The sequence below is a fragment of the Podarcis gaigeae genome (assembly GCF_964106915.1).
Source record: "Podarcis gaigeae genome assembly, chromosome: 14".
NCBI lineage: Eukaryota > Metazoa > Chordata > Lepidosauria > Squamata > Lacertidae > Podarcis > Podarcis gaigeae.
This window is the reverse complement of record NC_139690.1, coordinates 21,960,300-21,985,394: the sequence shown is the minus strand read 5'-3', so window position 1 is coordinate 21,985,394 and position 25,095 is coordinate 21,960,300. Positions and strand designations below refer to the sequence as shown.

The 25,095-nt window shown below is 43.9% G+C and overlaps 1 protein-coding gene and 1 long non-coding RNA gene across 3 annotated transcripts in view; one reads left to right on the top strand and one right to left on the bottom strand.

Annotated features, from left to right (window-relative positions):
- The window catches only part of LOC310831981, a 48,982-nt gene extending 44,396 nt beyond the window's left edge, over positions 1-4,586 (bottom strand). The window contains exon 1 of the long non-coding RNA XR_014558085.1: positions 4,520-4,586. This is a non-coding gene — a long non-coding RNA (uncharacterized lncRNA). The remainder of the gene's footprint in view (positions 1-4,519) is intronic.
- SYNM (synemin) lies at positions 1,625-22,230 on the top strand. 2 transcript variants are annotated; one of them, XM_083713051.1, is made up of 4 exons: positions 1,625-2,661; positions 10,732-10,856; positions 14,656-14,729; positions 17,091-22,230. In XM_083713051.1, the coding sequence occupies exons 1-4, from the start codon at positions 1,879-1,881 to the stop codon at positions 21,035-21,037; spliced, it is 4,929 nt and encodes a 1,642-aa protein (XP_083569177.1). In that variant the 5' UTR covers positions 1,625-1,878; the 3' UTR covers positions 21,038-22,230. The 2 variants fall into 2 exon arrangements, with proteins under 2 accessions (XP_083569177.1, XP_083569178.1); XM_083713052.1 differs by lacking the exons at positions 1,625-2,661; positions 10,732-10,856 and adding an exon at positions 11,105-12,225 and having other exon boundaries at positions 12,308-14,729.
- The last annotated feature ends 2,865 nt before the right edge of the window (positions 22,231-25,095 follow it).

Sequence of the window (25,095 nt, the reverse complement as noted above, 5' to 3'; positions counted from 1 at the left end):
TGCAACACAGGAATCCTATAAATTTGACATGATAGTATTATCATGGCATCTAGCTTGAGCATACCTTGCTCCAAATCTCCAGACAAAAAATAAGCCAGAGATGAAAGTGGGCAATGCAACCAATCTGATTCTTGCCTTTATACCATAGGTGGAGAACTTCTGGCCCACAGGCCTGGCATGGGTTCCAATTTGGCCTGCAAAGTGATTATCCCAAAACCACAACCACATCATGTGTTGCACCACATCATCAGGCAAGGGGCAAGCACAGACATAAAAGAGGTTTGTTGTCTGTCCTGATCAACTAACTGGGGTAAAAGCAGGCCAGGTGAAGTCTCGTTTGGCACTAAAAGCAGGCCATAACTCTTCAGGAAGGAGGACTGATAGTGGTAAATCCATTTTAATTTCCTAGAAAGGAAATGCTCAGGTGAGGATTGGTGAGATATCCAGCTCCGTGACTTTCCCTGTGCAAATGATCCCAAGCGCTTGAAATTAGTATCTATCAGCTTCAGGCTTTGTTTTCTATGGCTTGTTAAGGCATTTCCCATTGGAGCTCACAGCAGAAAGTGGAGCTTGAAGCCAACGGCCTGTCAGTAGACTATCAGTCTACCTATCACCAGAAAACAAGAGGCAACATCCCAGTTTGAAGGTCACACTTCAGTATGGTTGCCACCATTGTTCTGGCAAAATACAGGACAGGGCAGTTGGCGGCCATTTTTTTCCATCTGGTGCTGAAGTGACTTCAAGGCCATCCATTACAATCTATTGTAGCCTAAGAGGATGGCCTGTATGGAATTTGTCACACGCACACACATACACATGAATCTGTAAATCTGTCTGTGCTTGGCTACCCAGAACTACCCAGAACTTAAAATACATGACGTTTCACACACTCTGTCAAACACATGCATGTGGAAAGGTTCCCTAACTTGGCAAACACACACACACAGACCTGAAATACAAGACAAAACTGTATCAATACAGAATGTAGAATTCTACACATATGGTGCAATCCTGTATTATACAGGACAGATGGCCTACTTCACATATCCTCCAACATTTCTCTCATGAAAGTAATTTTTAAAGAATTTATACCCTGCCTACCTGACTGGGTTGCCCCAATCGCTCTGGGTGGCTCTCAGCATATATAAAAACATAATTAAACATTTCAAAAAACATCCCAATACAAGTCTGCCTTCAGATGTCTTCTACAGTTTGTATAGTCATTTATTTCCTTGGCTCAGGGGTCCCAAAAATCCATACCCTCCAACATTTCTCTGATGAAAATAGGGACGTCCAATGGAAAAGCAGGACATTCTGGGATCAAATCAGAAACTAGGGCTGCTTCTGTAAATCCAGGACTGTACCTGGAAAATAGGGACACTTGGGAGGGTCTGACTTCAGCCAGGTAAAAACTGGTTGGTATTTGGGGCCTAAGTCATTTAGGCCTAAGTTTAAGCGCTCATGTGAGCACCTCAAAATGGCCTCCCTAACCAAAAGGCTGCCAACGTAGCTGTTTTAGAACACAAATGTTTTCTAAAGCCTACTCCAGCCAGTAGTCTACCTTGTCGTTGCGTTTTGGACAATCTGAAGTTTCCTCAAGTTTCTAGGGAGCACAAAGCAGAGTGAGGTTGTCTGCCCTACTCCGGATGAAGCAGGACTGGAAGGGAATGTGGCCAGCAGGCGCCGCTCTTCGGCCACCTCCGGCTGCCGGCTCTCCCCACCCTCCTTGCCCAGCCTGCCTTCCCTGTCCCGGGCCAAAACCGCAAAGCAGCTGTCGGCGCGCAAAGAGCCAGCGCGCCTTGGAGAGGAGCAGGAGCGCGCCGGAGCTAGGCGGGAGCCGTCCGTGGACCCGAGGCTGATTTGCAAAAGGTGGCGGCCATGCAGCGGGCGGACTGGGACGAGCAGAGCGAGCTGCGGGAGCTCAACTCCCGCCTGTGGCTCTACGTGTCGCGGGTGCGGGCGCTGGAGGAAGAGAACCGGCGCCTGGCGCAGGAGCTGGGCGCGCTCCGCGGGCGGGAGAGGCAGGTTTGCCGCCTGCAGGAGCACGAGGAAGAGGTGGCCGAGCTGCGCCTGCTGGTGAGCGAGCTGAGCCGGGCCAAAGGAGAAGCCGAGCTGGATCGCGACGCCCTGCGCCAAGAGTTGGCCAGCTTGGAGAGGTTGGGCGCGCAGTCGGTGGAGCTGCGACGGCGCCGCTTGGAGCCCGAGCTGGCCGAGCTGCGGCAGCAACTGGAGCGCTTGCGGGCCGACTGCGCCGCCCTGGAGGCGCTGCTGGAGCGCCTGCGGGCCGAGCACGGGCGACTACAGGAGGAGCGGCGGCGGCGTCCCCAGCGCCTGCCGGCCCTGCTGCCTCCGCCGCCGGCCAGGACTTCGACGCGCGCCGTCAGCCGACGGGAGCTGGAGGACAGTTACGCGCTGGTGCTTAGCTGGAGCTGCGAGCAGAGCCTGGAGCGCTACGAGGCCGAGCTGCAAGCGCTGCAGGAGCTGGAAGGGCGCCTCGGCAGGGAGAACCTGCAGAAGCTGCGAGCCCACAACGAGCAGAGCCGACGGCAGCTCGACGAGCTTTATCGCCGCTGCCAGGAGCTGGGCGCGCTGGCGGAGCGCTTGGAACAGGAGCGGCTGGCGCAGCAAGAGCGCCAGGGCGCCGAACTGGCCGAGTATCAGGTAGGGCAGTGGGAGCTGGATGGAGAGCGGGAGGGCAGAGGCGCCGCAGAACCTCCATGGACCATGGCAGTCTACCTCTGAGTGCCAAACTGCTGGGCACTAAAACCTAGAAGCATCACTTTAAGGCACAGAATGCCTTATGTCAACCGCTTACTCTGTTCTTGTCAGTTAAGTGGTAAATAATTTTTCTTAAATACATAAAATGAAAAGAAATGCTGGCTGAGTAGCCCCTTGGCTTGATCCAGCAGAGTTCTTCTTGCACGAAGGGCTGGCTATTTACTGCTTTGAATCTGCCCTGATTGGGTTGCCAACTCCCCACCCCCTGGCAGAGCTTCTGCACCTTTATTTGACGAGAGGCATTTATGCTGTGAGTTCAGCTTTCAACTATTGCATGGGGTGGTTGGAAGCATTTCACATACTGTACTTTATTGCTGTAGTCTGAACAGAGAGAGAGAGCGCCCATCGTTTTCTAAAGACTTCTAGTGAGTTAATGGCAAAGGCTTTCTTAGGTCATAGGTGGGCAGCTTGTAGCCCACAGCCTCAGGAGACCCCCCTCATGCCTCCTCAACCTCTTCCATTCTTTTATTCTTCTTTCCTGTTTGTTTTCTCTGCCTTTATATATAAAAAGTTGTTTTTCCTTTATGTAGTGTCTGGGGAAAAAATTAATTGATTTTTATTTATTTTACTTTACCCGGGTTCGTGACTTGCCTTACAGCTGTTGGTGAACAAATTATGCCATGTTTGTATAGCACACTTGAATGAGAAAATGAAGTACTAGCTCTTACTTTCCGGAACAGTCGCTGTGATTCAACAGTAGCTGTGTTGTATTAAAAAAAATAAACTAAGCCAAAAAATTATCTGTATAATTTTTTGAGAATAGCTTCATCAAACCCAGTGGGGTAAACCAGCATAGGATTAGGAATTATATTCTTGAGACAGACATGGTAAAAACCGAGTCAGGGTGGTCTTTATTCCTGTCTAGTTAATCCAGAACGATTCTCTAATTTCCACACCCCCTCATTTTTTTATTCCACTAACCACTGGCATGTGCCCCTCGCCCCAAGCGAATTACTCCCCAAGGAGTGTGGCCACCAATGGAAACCTCAACTAAAACCTGTCAGGGTCTTATCGTTTGTCCCCCTAACTAGCGCTGATGTGTGTGGCTCTCCCTGCCTTTCCCCTTGCACAAGAGTGCTGTGATGGGAGCAAACCGCACTAGCTGCATCTCCTGCTTCTCACACAGCTGTTGCCGAGGGGTAAAGGAAATGCTCTTGCCAAGCTCAGAGACATGCTCTTCTGCATTCGTCGAGAATAAAACCCATTTGGCTTATTGTTTGTGCAGGAGCTGCAGTCTCCAAACTTGACAGTAGCTCATCCATCAATAGTCTGTAAAGGCTGGACCCATAGGCAGGCTTGCGTAGGAGTAAGCCCCGCCAAACACCCTGGGATGTAACTACAAGTAAATATGCAAAGAGATGCACTTCAAATCTCCCTGGGCAACTGTTTTATTAAATGTTTAGTTCAAGCATGAGGATTTTGTTTAGCACAGCTTATTAAACCCACCTCCAGCCATTGTTTTTTGTTGGTGCTTTACCTAATTATAATTTACTGTATTTATTATTATTACTTGTTGCATTTATATCCCACCTTTTCCTTCAAGGAGCTCAAGGTGGAATATATGGTTTTCCCCTCCTCATTTAATACCCACAACAACCCTGTGAGGTAGGAAAGGCTAAGAGGCAGTGACTGGCGAAGTTCACCCAGAGAGCTTCATGGCTGAGTGGGGATTTGAACCCTGGATTCCCAGGTCCTAGTCTGATACTCTAACCACTACTCCGCTCTGTCTCTCTATAATTACCAGGTTCTGTGGTGCTATTGTCTTCTTGCCTGGGTCTCCTTTAGCTTTAGCGATGCCATAGTTTCAGATGCTCCCATAGGAGTCCCACAGTTGATACTGTATTTCTAGGAAGACATTAAAAAAAAAAACCTCCCTTGAGCCATCTTAAAAAATATGACACTTGCAACTTGCCTTCTGGATTCCCTTAGCCCTTGCCACTCTGTGGGTGGTTGCACCTGTCACCCTCTCCTTGCTACAAACTTGGGCGCCCACTTTCAAGGAGTGGTGATGGGATCAAGTTTAGCTAGGGAACATTGCCTCGTTATGGACTCTCCTTCCTTGGAGGTTTTTATGCAGAGGTTGGATGGCAACCTGCCATTGATGCTTTAGTAGAAATTCCTGCATTGCAGGGGGTTGGACTAGATTACCCTCAGGATCCCTTCCAACTCTGAGATTCTACGATCCCACTTTTCCCAGTGGTAAAACAAAAGCAAAAGGATTCAGTTCCTATTTGGCTTCCAGGGTTCCCAGTACAGGACACTGTGTTCCCTCTGGAGGGGCTGAGTCGCACCCCTTTTCACACCCCACATGACTAAAGGTGCTTAGAATAGCACGGCTGGGTACTAAGTTTCATTTACCAGCAGGCTGCGATTTTGGCGACAATGAAAATATGGGGAGTGGCAGGACAAAATGGCTGCCTGGTGTGGGGGTGGGGGTGGGAGAAGGTGTCAGTTGTTTGTGACATGGAGAGTCAGAGTGGCTGGGGCAACCCAGTGAGATGGGTGAGGTACAAATAATAACATTATTATAATATTATAGTGCTGGAGCTTGGTGCATGTTTGTAGCAGCAGAGTGCAGAAACAGTCTGAGGTAGTGGCTGGTTGAAAGACTAGAGAAACTTTATTCATGAGGTCTGAACTGGCGGTAACTGACCAGGCATGAAAATCGGAGTTGAAAGAGATAACCCAATGAAGTTGTCGACCCAGTGTGCTACAGCTGTGAAAAATTCATGCTAGGGATTGTTAGGAAAGGAATTGAAAATAAAACTGCTGATACCATAATGCCATTATACAAATCACTGGTGCCACCGCATTTGGAATAATGTTTGCTGGTCTGGTCCCCTCATCTCAAAAAAGATATTGTAGAGTTGGAAAAGGATCAGAAAGGGATAACTGAAATGATCAACAGGATGACGCTCCTCCACTATGAGGAAAGGTTGCAGCATTTGGGACTTTCTGGTTTAGAGAAAAGGGAAGTAAGAGGTGTTGTGATAGAAGTTTATGAAATTATGCCAGAAGCAGAGAGAGTGGAGAGATAGAGGTTTCTCGTGTAACACTAGAACTTGTGGAGATCCAATGAGGTTGAATGTTGTAGGATTTAGGACAGATAAAAGAAAGTACAGTGGTACCTTGGTTGTCAAACTTAATCCATTCTGGGAGTCCTTTCGACTCCCAGAATGGTTCGAAAACCAAGGCGTGGCTTCCGATTGGCTACAGGAGTTTCCTGCACTCAATCGGAAGCCATGGAAGCTGCAACGGACGTTTGGCTTCCCAAAAACATTCGCAAACCGGAACACTCACTTCTGGGTTTGCAGCGTTCAGGAGCCAAAACGTCCAAGTACCAAGGCATTCGACAACCAAGGTATGACTGTACTTAGTTGTGCAGTACACAGTTAAACTATGGAACTTGCTCCCACCAGAGGCTGTTGAATGGCTTTAAGAGAGAACTGGACAAATTCATGGCCATTGTTGGCTACTGGCCAGGAGGGCTGTGCTCTACCTCCACAGTCAGAGGCAGTAATGCTTTGGAATACCAGTTGGTTGAAACTGCAGGAGGAAAAGGGGCCCTTGTGCTTGAGTCCTGCTTGCGGGTTTCTCACAGGCACCTGGAATCAACGTGCCGTTGGCCTGATCCTTCAGGCTCTTCTTAGATTCTTCCTGGCAAACAAAGCCATTCTGAGTACAAGTTTATGTGTGGCCATCTTGGAGTCAGGAGGTTAACTCTGAAGAAGGTCCAATGCTAACACTAGCCGAAGCAGCAGCAGCAGCAGCAGCAGCGAGATGAGTGTTATGACACCTCCACCACTCTATGGAAATGTAGGGCAGCTGGGTGTGATGGTAATGCTTGTGGGATACTATTTGCAAATGTCTCTCTACAAAACCACAATTGCAGCCACCTTGTGGGGAGCTTAATAGCTATGGTGGTTGTTTGTTGCTGCACCTCAGGAGGGTCACTCTGGTTCATACCTGCACCTCTCTTGATTTCTTTACACGTGATGTAGAGAATGTGCAAACTGCTGATGTGACCTGACACCCATTTAAATGTACTGCACTTTAGGTGGCCTGAAAGTCTTTGAGACAATGGCATGATAAAAATCAAAATCTCAGATCTTTGGTTCAGGCCAAATATGAATTTATTTGGAAAGGCATGTAATTTCCCCTTGTTGTCTTTATTACTCCCTGATCTCCCCTTCATCCAGCTGTACTGTAAACTCTTCTGTTTACACTGTTCCTGTGTGGTGATTCTGTTTGCCCATTGACCTGGCAATTTCCTTCATCCCCATCTTCCAGCGCTGTTTTTCTGATTTTGATGATACCACCACTTGATATTGTCCTTTGCATCCTTTAACTTGTATGTAATTCAATAAAAGTAAAATAATAATTTCAAAAGGCGTGAAAAGAGCCATGCTGAATTCGACCAAATGCCTACTTAGTCCGCCATCTTTTTTTCTGCCATGACCAACCATTTTCCTCTAGAAAGTTACCAGGGAGTGACTGCTGCTTCCCAGTAGCTGGCATTCAAAGGCAGAGTGCGTCTGATATCAGAGGCAGCACGTAGCTTTTATCCTCCATGGATTCATCTCACTGTGCTTTTAAAGATATCTGAATTGGCGGCCATCTTGTGATAGCAAATTTCAGTAGAACCATGTGCTGCATGAAGGAATGCTTCACGGGCAGGCGGGACTTTTCCAGGGGCACTGATCCGACAGGCTCTTCTTATGTCCTTAAGCAGTCTTTGTTCTGGTGCCACTTCTGAGTAACCCACTTTGTCGAGGGTGGAAAAAAGTCTTGAAATAAGTGGGGTTTTGTTTTGTTTTGGTAGAGTTAGAACAGTGTAGCCATAGTAGACTGTGAAAGTTAACGAAAGCCATTCATCCAGCCCGCATATCTTTCTTTTGTTCCCGAACAGCCGTTTTATTTGCACGCTGGTAGATTTCTGTTGTCTGTGCTTATCTCATTAACAGCTGCGTTGTGAGCAGAGCCATTGGAGATTATGGGGATATTGTATATTGTGAAGGGGCAGGATTTTGTGTGCCTGGATTTTCAAAATGCCACTTGTGTGTGCCATCTGCTGAGGTTGCAAATTGTTACACAACCAAACTTTCAGTATGTAAAACGCGACAGTAGCTCAGTGGTTAAGCATAATGGTTAACCATGGTTAATACCAGGGGTAGCCAACGTGGTGCTTTCTATGGGTTGTTAGACTCAAGCTCCCATCATCCTTGGCCATTGGCCAAGGTAGGGTTGGTGGGAGCTGGAATCCAAAACAGCTAGAGAGCACCATGTTGACTATTCCTGATTAACGCTCAGGCCTGGTTTCAATGTCACAATAAACCATAGTTAATACAAACTATGGCTTAATGTAAGTGTGTGGTGTGCCAGTGCATATTGATCAAGTTGCAGGTGCTTCATTCCTCTCTTGCTCCTGCTGCTGCAAGGAAAGAAGGCATGGTCTGGCTAATCTGAACCCAAGCTCATGGTTTGCTTCTTGCTAAAGAAACCATGAGCAGGAACTAAAGTTTATTCTCTGATACTGATTGTGGTTTGTTGGGGGGAAGCTTTCCCCAAAGTCCTGGCTTTCCCCAAATAGTCCTGGGATCTATACAGTGGTACCTCGGGCTAAGTACTTAATTCGTTCCGGAGGTCCGTACTTAACCTGAAACTGTTCTTAACCTGAACCACCACTTTAGCTAATGGGGCCTCCTGCTGCTTCCGCGCCACCGGAGCACGATTTCTGTTCTCATCCTGAAGCAAAGTTCTTAACCTGAAGCACTATTTCTGGGTTAGCAGAGTCTGTAACCTATGTATGTAACCCGAGGTACCACTGTAGTTTGTTAAGGATGCTATTAGGGGTCTCCTAACAGTTTTCTGAACTCTTACCAAACTACAGTACCCAGGATTCTTTGGGGGAACCATGGCTATTTAAAGTGGTATGATCCTGCATTGAATGTGTAGGGGCCACTGTTGTTTATTTTGCCTGGCATCTGCTCTCATCAGCTGGGTTTTTTCTAGAACCCACTGTTTAAGACACTTTACCTGGAGGTGCCAGGGATTGAACCTGAGCTTTACCACTGAGCCATGAGCACCTTTCAACCTAATGGAACTTGCAGGGTTATCTTTCAGACAAATGGGAAACTGCCTGCTCAAAAATAACCTAGGAACTATTTATATTAACACTGTTACATGCTTCCTCCCCACCCAGTATTCCCTGTGCAGTGACATTCCAGGGACGGGACAGCCTGGCATTTAGTTTCCTTTAGATGAGCAATCACAGAAAACCGCCTAGAGAAAGGTCCTGCACTCTCAAAGGCACCAACTCACAGCCCTCTCTCTCACCTTCCGCTTCCAACTTTCTCTTCCAAACTTCCAATCTAACACACAAACTGTTGTATCTTTAATTTTGCACTGTTTTCTCCCCTGGAGTCAACTGGGCAATTACTATGTTAGGCCTGGTTCCCAGATCTGTTCAGTGGTGTTTCAAAGGAGATGGGTACTGCATCTTGTAAAATTAGCATTTTAACACAGATCTATCACAATGAATTAGGGCATTAATTCCCATCTAGCCAAGCAGCAGGAGACAAGTGTTTCCCCTTCACTAAGCTGTGTGTGTGTGTTACTTCTGAGTGACTATAGAATTAATTAAGTAAACTGACTGGGGGATCCAATCCAAAGCCTTTGGAATCAATTCCTTCTTCAGGAGCAGTACTTGAATAACGCTTCTCAGGTCGGTCTGAGTAGTTTGCAGACTCGGTTGAGAACTGTTATTTCAAATAGCTGCAGAAGAAGGACTTATTCCAAAATGTGTTGAACCTAACCATCTTTTTTACCTGCATACCTAAAGCTCTTCTCCTTTTTTCTTCCTGTTGCTGCTTTTCCATTTGTTTTCTCAATTTTGTATGTCAGCCAAACCATAGTTGGCATAACCCATGGCTTGTAAAGCTACTATTTTTCCTCTTGCTTTGCAGGATAGCCTGCCAATCTGCTAGCAGTCTAAGTCAATCCTAACACAGAAGTCCCTATACTGCTCTGGATCAGGTTACCTGAGAAACTGCCTTACTCCTTATATTTTCCCAGGAGACCACTGTGGTCTGTGGGAGAGCTTCACCTGCAAGTTCCAAAGATCTCAGAAGCCTACTCAGCAGTAGCCACAATTCTATGATAGGTTGTCAGGTCATGTGATGGAGCTCAGAGCAGGACTTTTACTGTGGCTGCCCCTGTTCCTGTCAATATACAACAGGTGCCTCCTTGCTACACCTTCTAGAAACAACTGGAGACCATAGGCTTTCCCAGCTGGATAAATGATAATAATAATAATTTTTTTATTTATTTATACCCCGCCCTCCCCAGCCAAGACCAGGCTCAGGGCAGCTGTGCGTGAGTAGGTGAGGTATTGGGAGCTCAGAGCTGCAGCGTATGAATGCACCGCCATATTGGAACAGAACCAAATGGCTCCTTACCACAATTGTCCACTTGTTAGGCTTGACCTATTTTCAAAGTATTTGTTGTTTTTGTGTTTTTAACTGCCTCCTATGTAAATTGCCTTGAGAAGGTGATTTAGAAGGCAATTAATAAATAAATGATATTATTATTATAATAGAAGCATAGTGGAGTTTGTGTAGGGAACCCATTGCAATAGTGCCCAGAAACATTATTAAAAAGATAGAGAAGATCCAGGAATAGTCACAGCAGTATGTCCTAAATGTTGTGATGATAAATGACCCATCTTCACTCAACGTTGCCTCCAGAAAACAAGTGTTTCTGTGCTGGTGGAACTCTTTGGGGGAGATTTCAAGGGGGAAATCACCTTCCCTGGAGCTCTTAACTCAGACAAAATCCCCATCCATCTTTTCCTATTAGGTTTTTTGTCTCTGAAATTGCGCCATTGTCAGGGTTTTAGTTAGCTGACCTGTGAGCTCACTCAAGTTAACAATTTATATTCATGTTTTGCTTTAGGTGATCATTGAAGCCTTGGAAGAAGAAAAGCATTTCCTAACCATGTCTATCGCAGAGTACCTAAAGGACTACCATGAACTCTTGCAGGTGAAAGCTGGTCTCAGCCTTGAAATTGAAACTTACAGGTAAGGATCATAAAAGTGACCGATGGTGCTCTTAAGAGACACTTGAAATTCCTCTTATGCTGCAGTGGACATTTAAGTTCAGTTGCAACCTCATTTCATACAAAACAAAAATTTGGGGCAAGTTTGAATGTCTCCGCTTGAATGGAACATCTGAGAAATTTAGAGACAAGCAAGACAAAGAAATGTTGATAAGTAGTAAAATCTGTTACTGTAGGGTGTGCTTGCACACACATACTTAACTTGGAGATGACTAGTGATGTGAGGTGAGAATATTCTTCGAAAGATTATTCTTGAGAATTTAACATCGCTAGAGATGACAAACCAGTGCTCAAAACCAGTTCAGGAACAGTGTGGGAACAAACTTACTCCAGATAAGGCAGAGAATTCAGCATATTCAGTCTATTTGGATTGACTTGGTATAATTCTCTGGAAATCTTCATTCGGCTAGATGGCAAATAGAGCACTCGTTGTCAGCAGCAGGGTATGTGTGTGTTCTTTGATGCTGAAGCCATGGAGTCTGCATCTGGTCACGATCTTTAAGATGGAGTGGGAAAAAGAAGATGGTGGATTTGAAATAACAAGTCAATTTATGATGTGGGTTCTAATCCAAGCAGACACGGACTTTGCTTTTGGACAAGACGCTCCAGCTGAGACAGGAAAATGAATCTGTAAAATACTATACTATTTCAACTATTTCTGTCCAGGATTGATTAAAAGGCTGCCCACATGCCCACCTGTTTTATATATAATGTTACTTGGTTTTAAAAAATAAGATAAAAGTCACAAGAACATGAAATAATGAGGTTTTCAGTCAGGATTGGTATTTCCAATCAGTTTTGGAATGCTGGATTTTGTGTGAAGTTTTTCTGCCCTTTCTACTGAGAGAGAATTTTCCAGAAGTTAATTTATCATCGGTTAAGATGCCAGCCCTGCTCATAAGTGGGGTTTTTTTTTAGCAGTAATAGATCACTTTCAGTTTTCTTCCTTGCTCCCCGCCCCTCCCTCTGCTGGTATCCATCACCAGCTCTGCGAACACAGATGAAAATTTTATAAATCTGTATGAAGGAGCCTCTGGTTCCTTGGAAGCCGAAATAAAATCCTTCCATGTTTTACCAAAAGGAAGAATCCTAATACCAGTATTTTAAAAAGTTGTTTTTTTTTTGTTTTTTGTTTTTTTTGGTAAAGGTGAGTGAGGAGTGACAGTACTGATTTTGTTTTTCTCTTTTTAAATTCAGTGCAAATGTCATAGGAACACTGGAAGTTGCCTTTCATTAAGTCAGACCATTGGGTCCTATGCTGAATAGTTGTGGCTCTCCAGCGTTTAAGGCAGGGGTTTCTTCCAAGCTTTACCTGGCAATGCTGAGAGACTGTGTGAGCCAGTCTCTCTCCCCTGTCTCATTTAATCCACACAACAGCCCTGTAAGGTAGGTTAGGCTGGGAGGGAGAGAGAGACTGGCTCACATTCACCCAGAGTGGGGATTTGAACCCTGGTCTCTTCTCTCAGATGCTAGTCCAACAGTCTAACCACTATGCCACACTGGCTCTTGTAAGTTCTGTCCATGATTGGAGGAATTACTTCACAACCTGCCTCTCTGCAGCTGGTTTACTTGGCATTCCACCCCCTGATTCTGGGTATGTTTGTAACCAATGGTGACTGCATAGGGAAAAGATGACGGCAAAATTTAGAAAGAATGAGCCACTGTCCCATCTCCCCCCCCCCTCTCCTTTTTTAAAAGGTCTTCTAAGTAGGGTTTGCTTGTATTGTGATGCACAGCTTGTTTTCAGCAGCACTGCTCTGGGTTCCAGCTGACTGCTGTGTGCTGCTGCCGCCACTGCTGCTGCCCTTTGCCATATACAGTGCATTGCTTGGAACTTATTTTTAGTGACTTCATTCGTTGCTCCAGCAACCGAGCAAACTGTTGTTTTATCAGCGGCCAAAAATCCTTACTCAAACTTCCCGCATTCCTAATTTCCATCATCACAGTTAACACTTTCAGGGAACTTCATCCTGTAAGGGGCTGGAAGAGATAATGTAATCCTTCCTGGAGGACTGTGTGTATTTCTTGTAGTCTGCGGGAGGGATTTTAATTTGACATTTCTGCGTCCTGGGGAACAATATGTTATAGACTGTTCACTGCAAAAAACCACAGAGCAAAAGGTTTGCAAAATGTGCAAAATTCAGGTTTGCCAAAGGTGCTTATGCCAAAGCTAGATGATGATGGTGATAATTGGAAACTACTAGCAAGCCTCCGTTGTGTATTTTTAAACATAGGAAGCCAGATCAGACTGAATCAGACCTTTGGTTCACCTAGGTCAGGACTGTCTATACTAATTGGCAAGGGACATTCCCAACCCCACCTGGCCAGGCTAGGGATTGAAACTGGAATCTATTGCATACAAAGCAGATTCTTTACCACTGACCTATAGCCCTCCCTAGGGGTGCCAATTTGAATAAAATATTGAAGGGCCCAGGTCAGCCCCTCCCCACGTAATCAATCACATGACTTGGTGCATGCACGCACACCATTTAAATGGCAATGCCCATCAACTTTGGGGACCCCCAGAGCCCTCAAATATTTTACTGGGGGAGCCAAAAGGTGCTCCTTCACATATGCCAGCCCATCCTTGCCTTGGCAGCAAGTGCTAGTGTGAGAGGATCTCCATTCTCTGACTTTTCTAGCTATTGTCTTACTTGGGATTATATCTAGTCCAAATATCTAGTCCTCATGTTTTTAGAGATCACTTTGTGATGACAAGGACTCCTTGGTAGAATGTTCAATGTGCTGAATGAATTCCCTGCTTTCCGTCACAGTAAGTGGTTTTAACTCCAAATCTAAAGTTCATGGTATTAAATATCATCATTGTTAACTATTTCACAGTGAGTATGTGTTAATACATTTTATTAAATTTCTTTCTAAAAGGAAAATATTCCATAACAAGTATGTAATTTCACACAACTGTTTCATAGTTGTATTCAAACATACGGTTAACTGCTTCCTATATCTTAAAATGTCAAGTATAATCAAAGAAACAGTTTTATTGAAGCATGCATTCTGAAAGACTGCAAACTGTTTCCAGCAACTAGATATATAATCTTATTTATCCTTTAACTTCTTTCTTGATACCTCGCCAGATACGTCAATTTCAGCATAACCGCAACTATCCATCTGCAATTTACCCACTTAGCTGTGCTTGACCCCTCCACTCCCTTCCATTTAACTAGCTATTAAATTGATTACAAGTTTGTGAAGTTCCGTAGCTATGTTACCTCTTTATGTAACCTAGAAGGAAAAATAATTTGACTTACTGGCATGGCTATTGATGTTGTTGTTGCACAATGTTTTTGGGTGGTTCTTTTTTAAAAAAATTACAAAATGCTATCTAGGAGCTAGAATTTTTAGCTATCACACTCTTCCAGATGAGCCATTTACAGAGTTGAAGTGGTCATCTTGTTATCTGTTCGAAACATTTAGCAGAGTTGAAACCAAAAGTGTGTTCCAGCAGAGTATTAAAGTGGCAGCTTAAATGAACTCTGTGTTTAAAGTCAGCTGTTCAAGAATTTCCACAGGTCTTAGTTCTAGTTTTCAGAAGAATATATTGCGACGGCATAAACAGAATCGGCTCTGGGCAGGTTTGTGTGCAAGAGAGGAGGGGAAAGGAGGAGGTAGGAGTCACAGAACTCTTCTGGTCTCCTTAGAATGATTAGAAGATCAGGAATGTGACATGTCTGTACTGGGCCACGGTCGATATGAAATGCCAACTCCTTTACTCTTCTAATACTTGCTTTTGTGTATTACAGAGCTTTACTAGAAGGAGAGAGCAGTCAATGGATTCTTATGTGGGATGAAGAGCATGGCAGGAAATTACCACAAGGTATGAATTGCAGACATGCATGTGTGCATTTCAGAGTAAGGAGTGGAAGTGACATGTCGGCATCATCACTAATAATTCCGCACATCCTTGTTTCAACAGAGGGGGAGCTCTTGCTTCCAGTTCTGTGAAGGTTTATATAATTACGTATGGTGCAAGGAGAAAGTGGATAGAGACATTTCCCTCTCTCTTTCATAACACTAGAACTTGGGATGGCCCGGTAACATTGGCTGCCAAAGAGGGCAGCCCAAATCAAGCATGTATTTCACACAATAAGAACGTAAGAATCACCCTGCTGGGTCAGACCAAAGGCCCATCTGGTCCAGCATCCTGTTCTCCCAGTGGGAAGCCAATAATAAGAACCTGACTGCAGGTTGCGGAAGGCTCCAGTAGCCAGAGCCAATGAGATGCAGAGCCAATAGATTCTAGTTTTGCTCCCATCTTCTTCCTTACTGAGTTGTATAATGGCAGCGCTGAGACTAAGGAAAAGGAAGGTAACAGTGGCGCCACTCCCTAGACTAGTCGGAAGAAAAAAGGCAGTTAGGAGGCTGAGGTCAGACTGATATTGGTGGGGCAGTGCGCCACTTGCTCAAATGAACTGGCCTCCACTGAGTAGCTCATATGGATAGAAAAGGCCCCCCACTTCAGAAAATATATGTCAGTACGAGAAAGGCCAGGAGGATCCATGCAACTTGGAGAGTGGGGCGATACATGCATAGCTCTGTAGCTCCTTTTGGTAACATGAAGAGGTCTTGGGAAGAAAGGTTCAGGGACAAGGAACAGCAATTTGAGGGAGCAGAAGTTCTTCAGAGATTGTAGTGGAGCTGGGGTAGATTGAGAGTTAACATCAGATAAACATCAAAGAAATAAGGTTGAGGTTGTTGTTGTTTAGTCGTTTAGTCGTGTCCGACTCTTCGTGACCCCATGGACCAGAGCACGCCAGGCACTCCTGTCTTCCACTGCCTCCCGCAATTTGGTCAGACCCAGGTTGGTATCTTCAAGAACACTGTCCAACCATCTTGTCCTCTGTCGTCCCCTTCTCCTTGTATCCTCCATCTTTCCCAATATCAGGGTCTTTTCCAGGGAGTCTTCTCTTTTCATGAGGTGGCCAAAGTACTGGAGCCTCAGCTTCAGGATCTGTCCTTCCAGTGAGCACTCAGGGCTGATTTCCTTAATAATGGATAGGTTTGAACTTCTTGCAGTCCGTGGGACTCTCAAGAGTCTCCTCCAGCACCATAATTCAAAAGAATCAATTCTTCGGTGATCAGCCTTCTTTAAGGGCAAGGTAGAATCAATAATTATAAATCACAATCAATTCCCTCCATTTTGAATGTTGAGGCACAAATGCCATACCAAAATGACCAAGGGGAACCCTTATGAAGAAGGGTTACGGTATTGGTGACTTTTTAGTTTAGAGAAAAGGTGTGAAAGAGGTTACATAATAAAAGGTATTGTGTGGAATGCACTTCTGAAAGAGGCAGCGATAATAGAATTGTAGAGTTGGAAGGGATCATAAGGGTCATCTAATCAAATCCCCTGCAGTGCACGGTAGCCACCATCTTGAATGGCTTTAAAGGAGGATTAGACTAATTCGTGGAGGATAAGGCTATCAATGGCAGTATGTTGGAGGCAGTATGCTTCTGAATCTCAGTTGCTAGAAATCACATGTAGAGAGAATGCTAGTGCCCTCAAGTGATGTTTGCAGGTTCCCCAGGGCCGTTTGGGTGGGCACAGTGAGAGTGGAGTGCTGGACTAGATAGGTTGCTACTCTGCTCTAGCAGGACTATTCTTACGTTCTTAGCCAAAATAGGGCCATCCATGGCCAAGAGGGAAGCATCATTGGAAGCCCCAAGGTTCGCAGGTGTACAAAATATAAGTGTGGCATACACATAGCTCTGGTCTTAACTAATGGATTTTAGCGCCCACTGTGAAAAGAATTGGAAATGTGTGTTTAGGATTAGCGATTAGTAGAACATAATACTAGGGCTCCCTAGCTGAGTGGTGTTAATAATTAAGAACTGAATGTTTCTCATGGAATTTCATCCTGTTTGCACACCAATATCGCTTGTTGCTCTGCAGGTGCAAATCTCATTTACTTTGATGGTCAATGCGTTAGGGACCTTGTGATGAACTGTACAGAAATTAAACCTCCTGGGATTATGCAGTTGTCCACATTTGTCATCTGTGTTTTGAAAAGATAAGCAGGAATGGATAGTTTGACTGCAAAGCAGCACCCATTTTTCTTAGATGTGTTAATGCTATGCTGTAATTAAATTTTTGCCAGTTGTGTGTAGCTGTGTTTGAACACTACTTAAGTATACTATGTTAACAGCCATGATTTTCATTTGTTTTATCTATCGGCAGGTGTCCGGAACAAGCTTTATGAGTACAGCAACCGCCACTCAGCTTATCAACAGGCAAAAGGAAGGAGAACTTTTCCTGCAATCCAGAATGTTGACACAAGATATAAATCCCCTGTAACAAATATTAGCAGCTCTGCAGTTTATTCATCTCAAACAAAAACTGGTGGAATGCAGACAGTGACTCCTGGGAGACCATTAAGAAGAGATGTCTTCAGGACAGAACACCGCCCTTCTGCAGCCATCACAAAGGACACAACTCACAAGAGAACTATGACGGAACAGAGAGAGATTCGAACATTTACCCCACCTTATCTTATTAGCCAAGGGAAAGAAGCTCAACGAAGAACGTTTCCTGAAAGGCAAAAAACTGAAGCTGGGAGTACTGTGTCTTTTTTGAAAGAATCAACAACTATTCAGAAAGGCACAAGAAGTCCAAATATTTCTGAAAATGCAAGAGCGAAAGTGGGTATTCCTACTATGTTTCCATCTTCTGGGCTAAGTTCCAGTTCTAAAGAAACTAAATATGAGAGAAACATAGAAGGAACTCAGACTAGAGTGAGTGAACAGATCAAAGACAGCAAGCCAGTGAAAGAGGAAAAAACTGCTTTGCTGGAGGGAAGAGAGAGAAACGAAAGATGGCCCAAGGAAAAGATAGACTCTGCCACCGTGAAGACCGACAAGAAATCCATCAATGTTAGCTTTGAAAAGAAGACTGAAATTAAGGAAGGCATCAATGAAGAAAAGCAGACAGTGGAAGGATCTACCATGAAGGATACCATGAGGGGAAGCGGGCTTTTGGGAGATAAAGCACCCAAGCCCGGAAGCTATGTAAGATGGGAAGAAAGGATTAGAGTGGATACACCAGGGAAGAATCTTCCAACAGATAAAAGGATGGAAGAAAGCCATTCATTTCAAAGGGAGAAAAATGTGAGCATGGCAACACAAAGTAAAGAAGGTGCCGAGATCCCTATCCCATCAGAAGTGTATTCTCACAGCCAAGTATTGAAAGACAATAGCGTAGAAAGAACATTACAAGACTTGAAGACTTCTGTTAGGAAACAGAAGGAGGACACCACATTTAAACTTGTCAAAGAATCTAACCAAGATGAAAAAGGAAGCTCCAAAATAGACACCTTACTTGAAGAAAGTATAGCAGAAACCATTGTTTCTGACATTCTTAAAGGGTTCGTGCAGAAACCTTCTGATGGTGGAGATTCCTCTGATTTCAAAGTCATCTCCATTGAAAAGAAAGACATTTCAGAGAATGGAAAAGTGAAGACTGAGATCAATATACAGTCTACAGTTCAAGATGAATTGCACATTTCTGATGAGTTTGACTTGGGAACTTCCTTAGAGAAAGATGTTAAAAAAGTTCTGGGAGACATTAAGGGAATTCCAGATGAAGGTGTAATAGAAGATCTTGTGAAAGGAAAGGGGGGCAAAGGCAAGAGGACTGTTAAAGTTGAAATAGTTGAGGAGCCAATGGAATCTACAGCTGAAATGGAGTTTTCAACACCGTTTGAAGTAGAGGAAGTAGAAGATACATTGCCTGATATGGCCAGGCATCTATACCATGGGGATGAAGAAAGAGCTACCACAAGTACTATCAAAGATGTGAAGCAGAAGCAACCCAGTGTGATCGTGTCTCATGTGGAAGAAGTATCTGAGGGGGATGATGTAGTTGATGAAGAAAAGTATTTTGTGTCTACTCCAGAGGAGCGCCCCTTGAGTGAAGAAGAAGCCTCATTATATGGTCAAATCCATATCGAAGAAGAATCAACAGTTAAGTATTCCTGGCAAGATCAATTCTTGCAGGGATCTCAAACAAAGATAAATGAAGGTATGGGCTCCCCAGAACTGATTTACCAAGTGATGGGGGGAGGGACAGCTGCCTACATTTCAAAGGAGGAGGTTCCAAAGGAGCAAGTGGCTCATGCCGAATCCATTGTTATTGAGAAAGAGATTAAAATCCCGCAAAAATTTCAGGAGTCCATAAAGGATCTCTTTTCTCAGGAGTCAAAGGACCCAAAGCTTCAGTTGAAAGAGGCGCTAGAAAAGCTTGATCACACCCTTCCAGAAAGTGTGAAACAGGAGCTGTCTGCATTAACGGAAGAGGGCCAAGCTGATGCTAGCACTCTAGAAGTGGATATTAAAAAAACAGAGGACACAAAAAAGGGGGGGTTGGTTACTATAGTCGCAGAAGTCAATCTGTCCCAGGTGCTCAACCCTGACCAGTTAAATGCAGAACTTTTGGGCAAGATGAAGTTGCCAACACAGTTACCAAGTGATGAGGATTTTGATGACCGCCAAAAGCAAGAGTCAGAAAGCTACAGTGGTGGTAGAAAGAATGTTGACATAGATGTTTCTTCCACACCTTGGACTATAGAAGAGGTTTCTGGCTCTAGCAAACTAAGCAGCAGTGATGCCAGGGAATATCATACGAACGAGCAAGTTATCCACCAGGTCCCAGTTTTCAAAAGTATGGAAATTAATAGAGGAGGAGGAGAATATTCTTCACAAGGGTCATTTGACGTTAACAGACATTTTCAGCAAATTGTAGTTGGTCCAACAGAAATTCACAGAACTGAGCAGGTTTTATATGAAGGCCCTATTTCTGAAACTTTGGGGTTTGGTTCAGGTGGCTTTCAGACTGGAGCATCTGCAGATATCAGTCAGTCCACAAAGGAATTCAATCTTGGCCCTAAAGAAATTCAGACCACAGAAAAAATAATTTATAGAGGGCCTGTTCATAAAACCATGGAAATGAGTGGCCCTGAAAGTCCTACGCAGGCGCAGTTTTCTACCGAAATTAGGTCCTCTAAGCACATTACTTTGGGTTCAAATCAAATTATTGAAGAAACTGTTTTTGAGGGGCCAGCTTCAGACTTATCATCAAACAGCAGCAGTGAGGCTGTTTCTCAGACAAAAGGGCCAGTAGAAAGCAGCAGTTTGATAAGGCACATTCGCATAGATCCCAAACAAGTACACACTGAACAAGTTGTATATGAAGAGCCCCTTTCAGGATTTGTGGAGCTTAGTAGCTCCACTGGAGGCCATACTGTGACTGAACAGACAGTGAGACATATTCGTCTAGGGCAAAAAGACACCCATATATCTGACCAAACTATATATGATGAATCTCTCCTCAAAGCAACTGAATTTGGTGGCTCTCCAGACAAACATTTCAAGGAGGGGATGATTGATACCAATACCACTGTTCGGCACATCAAATTAAGTCCAAAACCATTTGTAACAACTGAGGAAATTGTTTTTAAGGTGCCCACTTCCGAACAGCACCTAGAGTTTAGTGAAATGGGACAGACATTTTCTTCTGAAGGATTAGTAACACACATTAAATTAGGGCAGAAGGAAGTTCTGAGCAGTGAGCGTGTTGTTTACCAAGGTTCTCTTTCAGAATCTTCAGGGATCAGTTCTCCTGGGGAAGACATTTGGGAAGAAGGAGGTTCCATGGAGGTCAATAGATCAATGAGGCACATCAGACTCAGCCCTGCTGAAACTCATGCTGAACAGATTATATTTCATGGCCCTATTTCTGAAACAGTGAGGGTCGGTACTGCAGAACTATCCCCAACAGATGGGCCCTCAGAAAGCAGCAAATCTGTTGGGCATATAAAGATAGGACCCAAGGAAAAGTCTTTTACCTTTCAGATGGATGTAACCAATGTGGAAGGGGGAAGGCAAGATGCTACCATTCTCGTACCAAACAGGAAAAAAGCAGCTGCCTCACAGCTGGAGGGCACCATGAAAGATGACCATAAGGACACAGATAGTGAACAAAGATTAGAGGAGTCAACTTTTGATCAGACTGTTCAACTTCAAAGGATGGTAGACCAAAGATCGGTGATTTCTGATGAGAAGAAAACGGCTGTGCTTTATCTGAATGAGAAGGAGGAGGAGGAAGAAGAAGACGATGGACCTTGGTTCTGAAAAGAATATTGTCAACGTTTTTTAAAAAAATCTAGGAGCTTGATTGCCAATTATATATAGCTGACTTTAAAAGGGGGGGGACTCCCCTTAACTTAGCCATTAACCATGAAGTTATATAAGAGTATTTTTTTAAGCAGGATCTTTTGAATGCACATGTGTTCACATGTTACAACACTAGGTCTGCTTTTGCCAATACCATTGGGTCTGAAAGCATGTCCTGAGTCTGAGAGTATTTGACTCTACAGGAAAACCATCAACCTCATTTAAGTCTAGAAAGCTGTGATACTATAGCAGCTTTAAAAAGTATTCAAGAACAATCCAATTTAAGTCACCTGGGACTTGTCTGGAGAAATTGTCTTTATGGCATATGCAGACAAGTTTCACTTGCTTTTGGAACCACTTATTAAAACTGAAAGCTGCGCAAAACCAGTTGGAAAAATACATAGCAAAAATAAATGAATAGTGTTGCCAGGCAACCCAGTTAATCACTTATCTGTCAAATATACCTTTCAGTAGGTGACCAAGTAGGAAGATAGGAAGCTGCCTTCTACTACGTCAGACCATTGCTCTATCTAGCACAGTGCTGCATGCACAGACAGGCAGCAGCTCTCCAGGTTACAGACAAGAGTCTTTCCAGCTGTATCTGAAGAATGCTGGGGATTGAACCTGAGACCTTTTACACATTCTCTACCACTGAGTTCTGGTCCTTCTCTCAACCAAATGGATGCAACAGAAAATGTGTTGAATTCATATAGGTTAATACCTTATTTTATTTCTCTCTTTTACACACACACATACACACACACACACACACACACACACACACACACACCAACCACCACCACTAAAACAGTGGGCATATTTTACTAGCGATGAAAGTTTTATTAGGATTAAGGCTCTCACTTTTAAGTATTTTCACAGAAATGGAGTTAAAATGCAGGGGGAGAATCTTCACCTCTTAAGTGACTTTTTTTCAGGCTGCTCTTAAATTCACAGGAACAGGACCAATGAAAAGTGGCCACCCTGTTTAAAGTGACTCCCTGCACAACTCCTGTTTGCTGAAATGGGGCTGTGATGTTGCAAAGTTTAGCACACTCACCATTAGCTTGTGCTAAAACGCCTTGTATCCAGTTGCTATAAGCTATGTCATAATGATAAGGGTGCTATAATACTTCAGCACTAAAAGAAAGAAAGAGCGAGCAGCTACATTTAGTGCTGGTACATAAACATAAAAAAATAAATATGCACCCAGAATGTGCATGTTTTCTTACATGTATTTCTAATCACAATAGGCAAGAAGAATTGAGATGCACTCAGAATGTAAGCTTTATGTGGGCATTTGGTTGGCCCTTGTGAAAAAAGAATTTTTTGACTAGGTGGGTCCTTGCAGGGCTCTTCTTAGATTCTTAAGCTTCCACAGCTGTGTGACTTAGGTTTCGTTGCATGTGGTGCAGGATGGGGTGTGTGAAATTAAAAATCCACAAAAGGCTGAAGTTTTGATTGTAAATTAGACCAGGTATCCATCTAGTCTAGCAGTCTGCTTCCGAGTAGCCAACCAGATGCCTCTGGGAAGTGCATGTCAAGGCAGTGGCACACTTCCACTTTTGTTACACACAAACGCACCAGCAACTGAGGTGCAGTGGTGTGATGATCCTGTGATTCTCCTCTATTTGGTGATCTTGTCCATAGCCATTGGTAGACCTAACCTTCCCGAATTTGCTCAATCTCCTTTTAAAGGAACCCAAGCCAGCAAATAGGTGACTTTTTAACAGGCCAAGAAGAAAGGAATCGGACTTGAGAACATTTGATGCTGTCTTATATCAACTCAGTCCACTCTAGCTAAGAATTGCTCTTGCCAGGGTTGAGGGCAACCCTTCTCTAGCCCAGGGGGTGATCTGTCAGGGGCTGCATACCGGCAGTGGGTGGAGCCAGAGTGGACAATGGGCAGAGCTGGAGACAAAAGTCTACCAGAACGAAGAGCACCCTCATTTCAATTTTCACCATGGCTACCTCAGAGAATAAGTACCGATCCTATTCAGGTCTCTTCAGAAGTATGCCCCATAGCATTTGAGGGGGTAACTCTGAAATACATAATAATAATAATAATAATAATAATAATAATAATAATAATATATTTATTATTTTTACCATGCCCATCTGGCTGGGTTTCCCCAACCACTCTGGGCAGATTCCAACAGAATATGAAAAATAGAATCAAACATTAAAAACTTCCCTAAACAGTGTCATAGAAAGGAAGGGAACATGATTCCTTTATTACCTTCGTGTGTTAAACTTGCTCCCTTCTCTTTGTCACAGACATGGCATTAGCCTACCAATTTGTTCTCGGATAGCTGGGGTGTTTCCCACCCGCCCCCCCACAAGCAGGTGGGGTGGGAATAAAAATACATCAATTAATTTTGATAAAATATAGAAGGACGGAGGAACACTTTTAAAAGCCATGGAAAATGCCAGAGATACCAAAGAGGAAGGGGAAAACTGATAGGGTGGAAGACAGGCAGCCTATGGAAGCATTGGGGGCTGCATACCATGTTGATGGCCACAAGTTGCCTATCTACAGTCTACCATATGACTGGAAGTGGCTTCCTGGAGTTTCATATGAATCTGTCCCAGGCCTTTCTAGACAACACCTGCACTATACAGTACATTTAAAACACTATTGTACCTCTTGAAACAGTCATGGCTTCCCCCCAAAGTATTCTGGGAGTTGTAGCTTGTTAAGCATGCTGAGAGTTGTTAGGAGACACCTAGTGGCCTCATGAAGTTGCAATTCTCAGAGATTTAATTGCAGCTTTGTTGGGGAAATAGTCTCTCAACGACTCTCAGCAACCTGAACTACACTTCCTTTGGGGGAAGCCGTGCTTTTTGAAAGCGGCACGATACTGCTTTAACTGTGTTTATTTCATAAGATTTACCGTATTTTTTGTTCTATAAGACGCACCAGACCACACGACGCACCTAGTTTTTGGAGGAGGAAAACAAGAAAAAAAATATTCTGAATCTCAGAAGCCAGAACAGCAAGAGGGATTGCTGCGCAGTGAATGCAGCAATCCCTCTTGCTGTTCTGGCTTCTGTGATAGCTGTGCAGCCTGCATTCGCTCCATAAGACGCACACTGATTTCCCCTTACTTTTTAGGAGGGAAAAAGTGAGTCTAATAGAGCAAAAAATACGGTATATACTGTTCAATGGTAATAAAACTTCAAAGCTGTTTACAAAGCAAAGAATAAAACAATAATATCAACAGTAAAAAGCAATTAAAAACAACTGTTTAAAACATTAAAAATAATTGAAATAGTACAGATGAGGCTCCAGATATTTTCTGCATGCAAAACAGTTGTGGCTTCTGCCAGAGGAATTTTGCAACTGGATGCTTAAGGCTGGACATGCACTTACAGATTCAAACTTAGAATCTTAGGCATATTTCATTGCTGGTTTTCTACACCTAAAACTGAATCGTCACTTAGCACAAGCTGCTGTTTCGCTTGTTTTTATCTAGAGAGAATACAACTTACTAGGATCTAACCTGTCACATATATGCCAGTCTGTCCTATTTAATAGTTGTGTTTCAATAGCATCAAGCTAGAAAGATTAATAACATTGCCTCAGGCAATGTTTCTACTCACAGGCAGAGCTTATTCAAACATTTTTTTAAATTGAATATGAACAGTGGGAAGTTGGGGGCGGGTACAATGTTATGCAGTAGAATATGCTTGTAGTTTACCTCAGAAGTGGGCACTTTTCTCCTTAATGCTGCAATCTTAAGCACACTTGGGAAGTGAATTCTGTTTCAAGTGACACTTTCTTCCAATGCTTTTTAATACCCATTAATATAATAACCCAGGCCCTGATCCAGCTTATGCAGGACTTAATTCCATTTAAAGCAAAAGGAGTCAAGTTAGTGGTAACTGACTTTTTCCATTGGCTTCAACTGTAGCTGGATTGGGGCCAAAGTCATGGGAGCATTCAATATCTGTGCAAGTGAAATGGAAAAGTTGGAGTTGCAGTGTGAGAACTGTAGCTCTAGGTCAGCTACCTCTAA

What these genes read in the sequence shown, in the direction of transcription:
- SYNM (XM_083713051.1), top strand. Translation starts at nt 1,879, where the DNA reads ATGCAGCGGGCGGACTGGGACGAGCAGAGCGAGCTGCGGGAGCTCAAC. An exon ending in CCGAACTGGCCGAGTATCAG is followed by an intron (nt 2,662 to 10,731) that starts GTAGGGCAGTGG and finishes GTTTTGCTTTAG; the next exon opens with GTGATCATTGAAGCCTTGGA. An exon ending in TGGCAGGAAATTACCACAAG is followed by an intron (nt 14,730 to 17,090) that starts GTATGAATTGCA and finishes ATCTATCGGCAG; the next exon opens with GTGTCCGGAACAAGCTTTAT.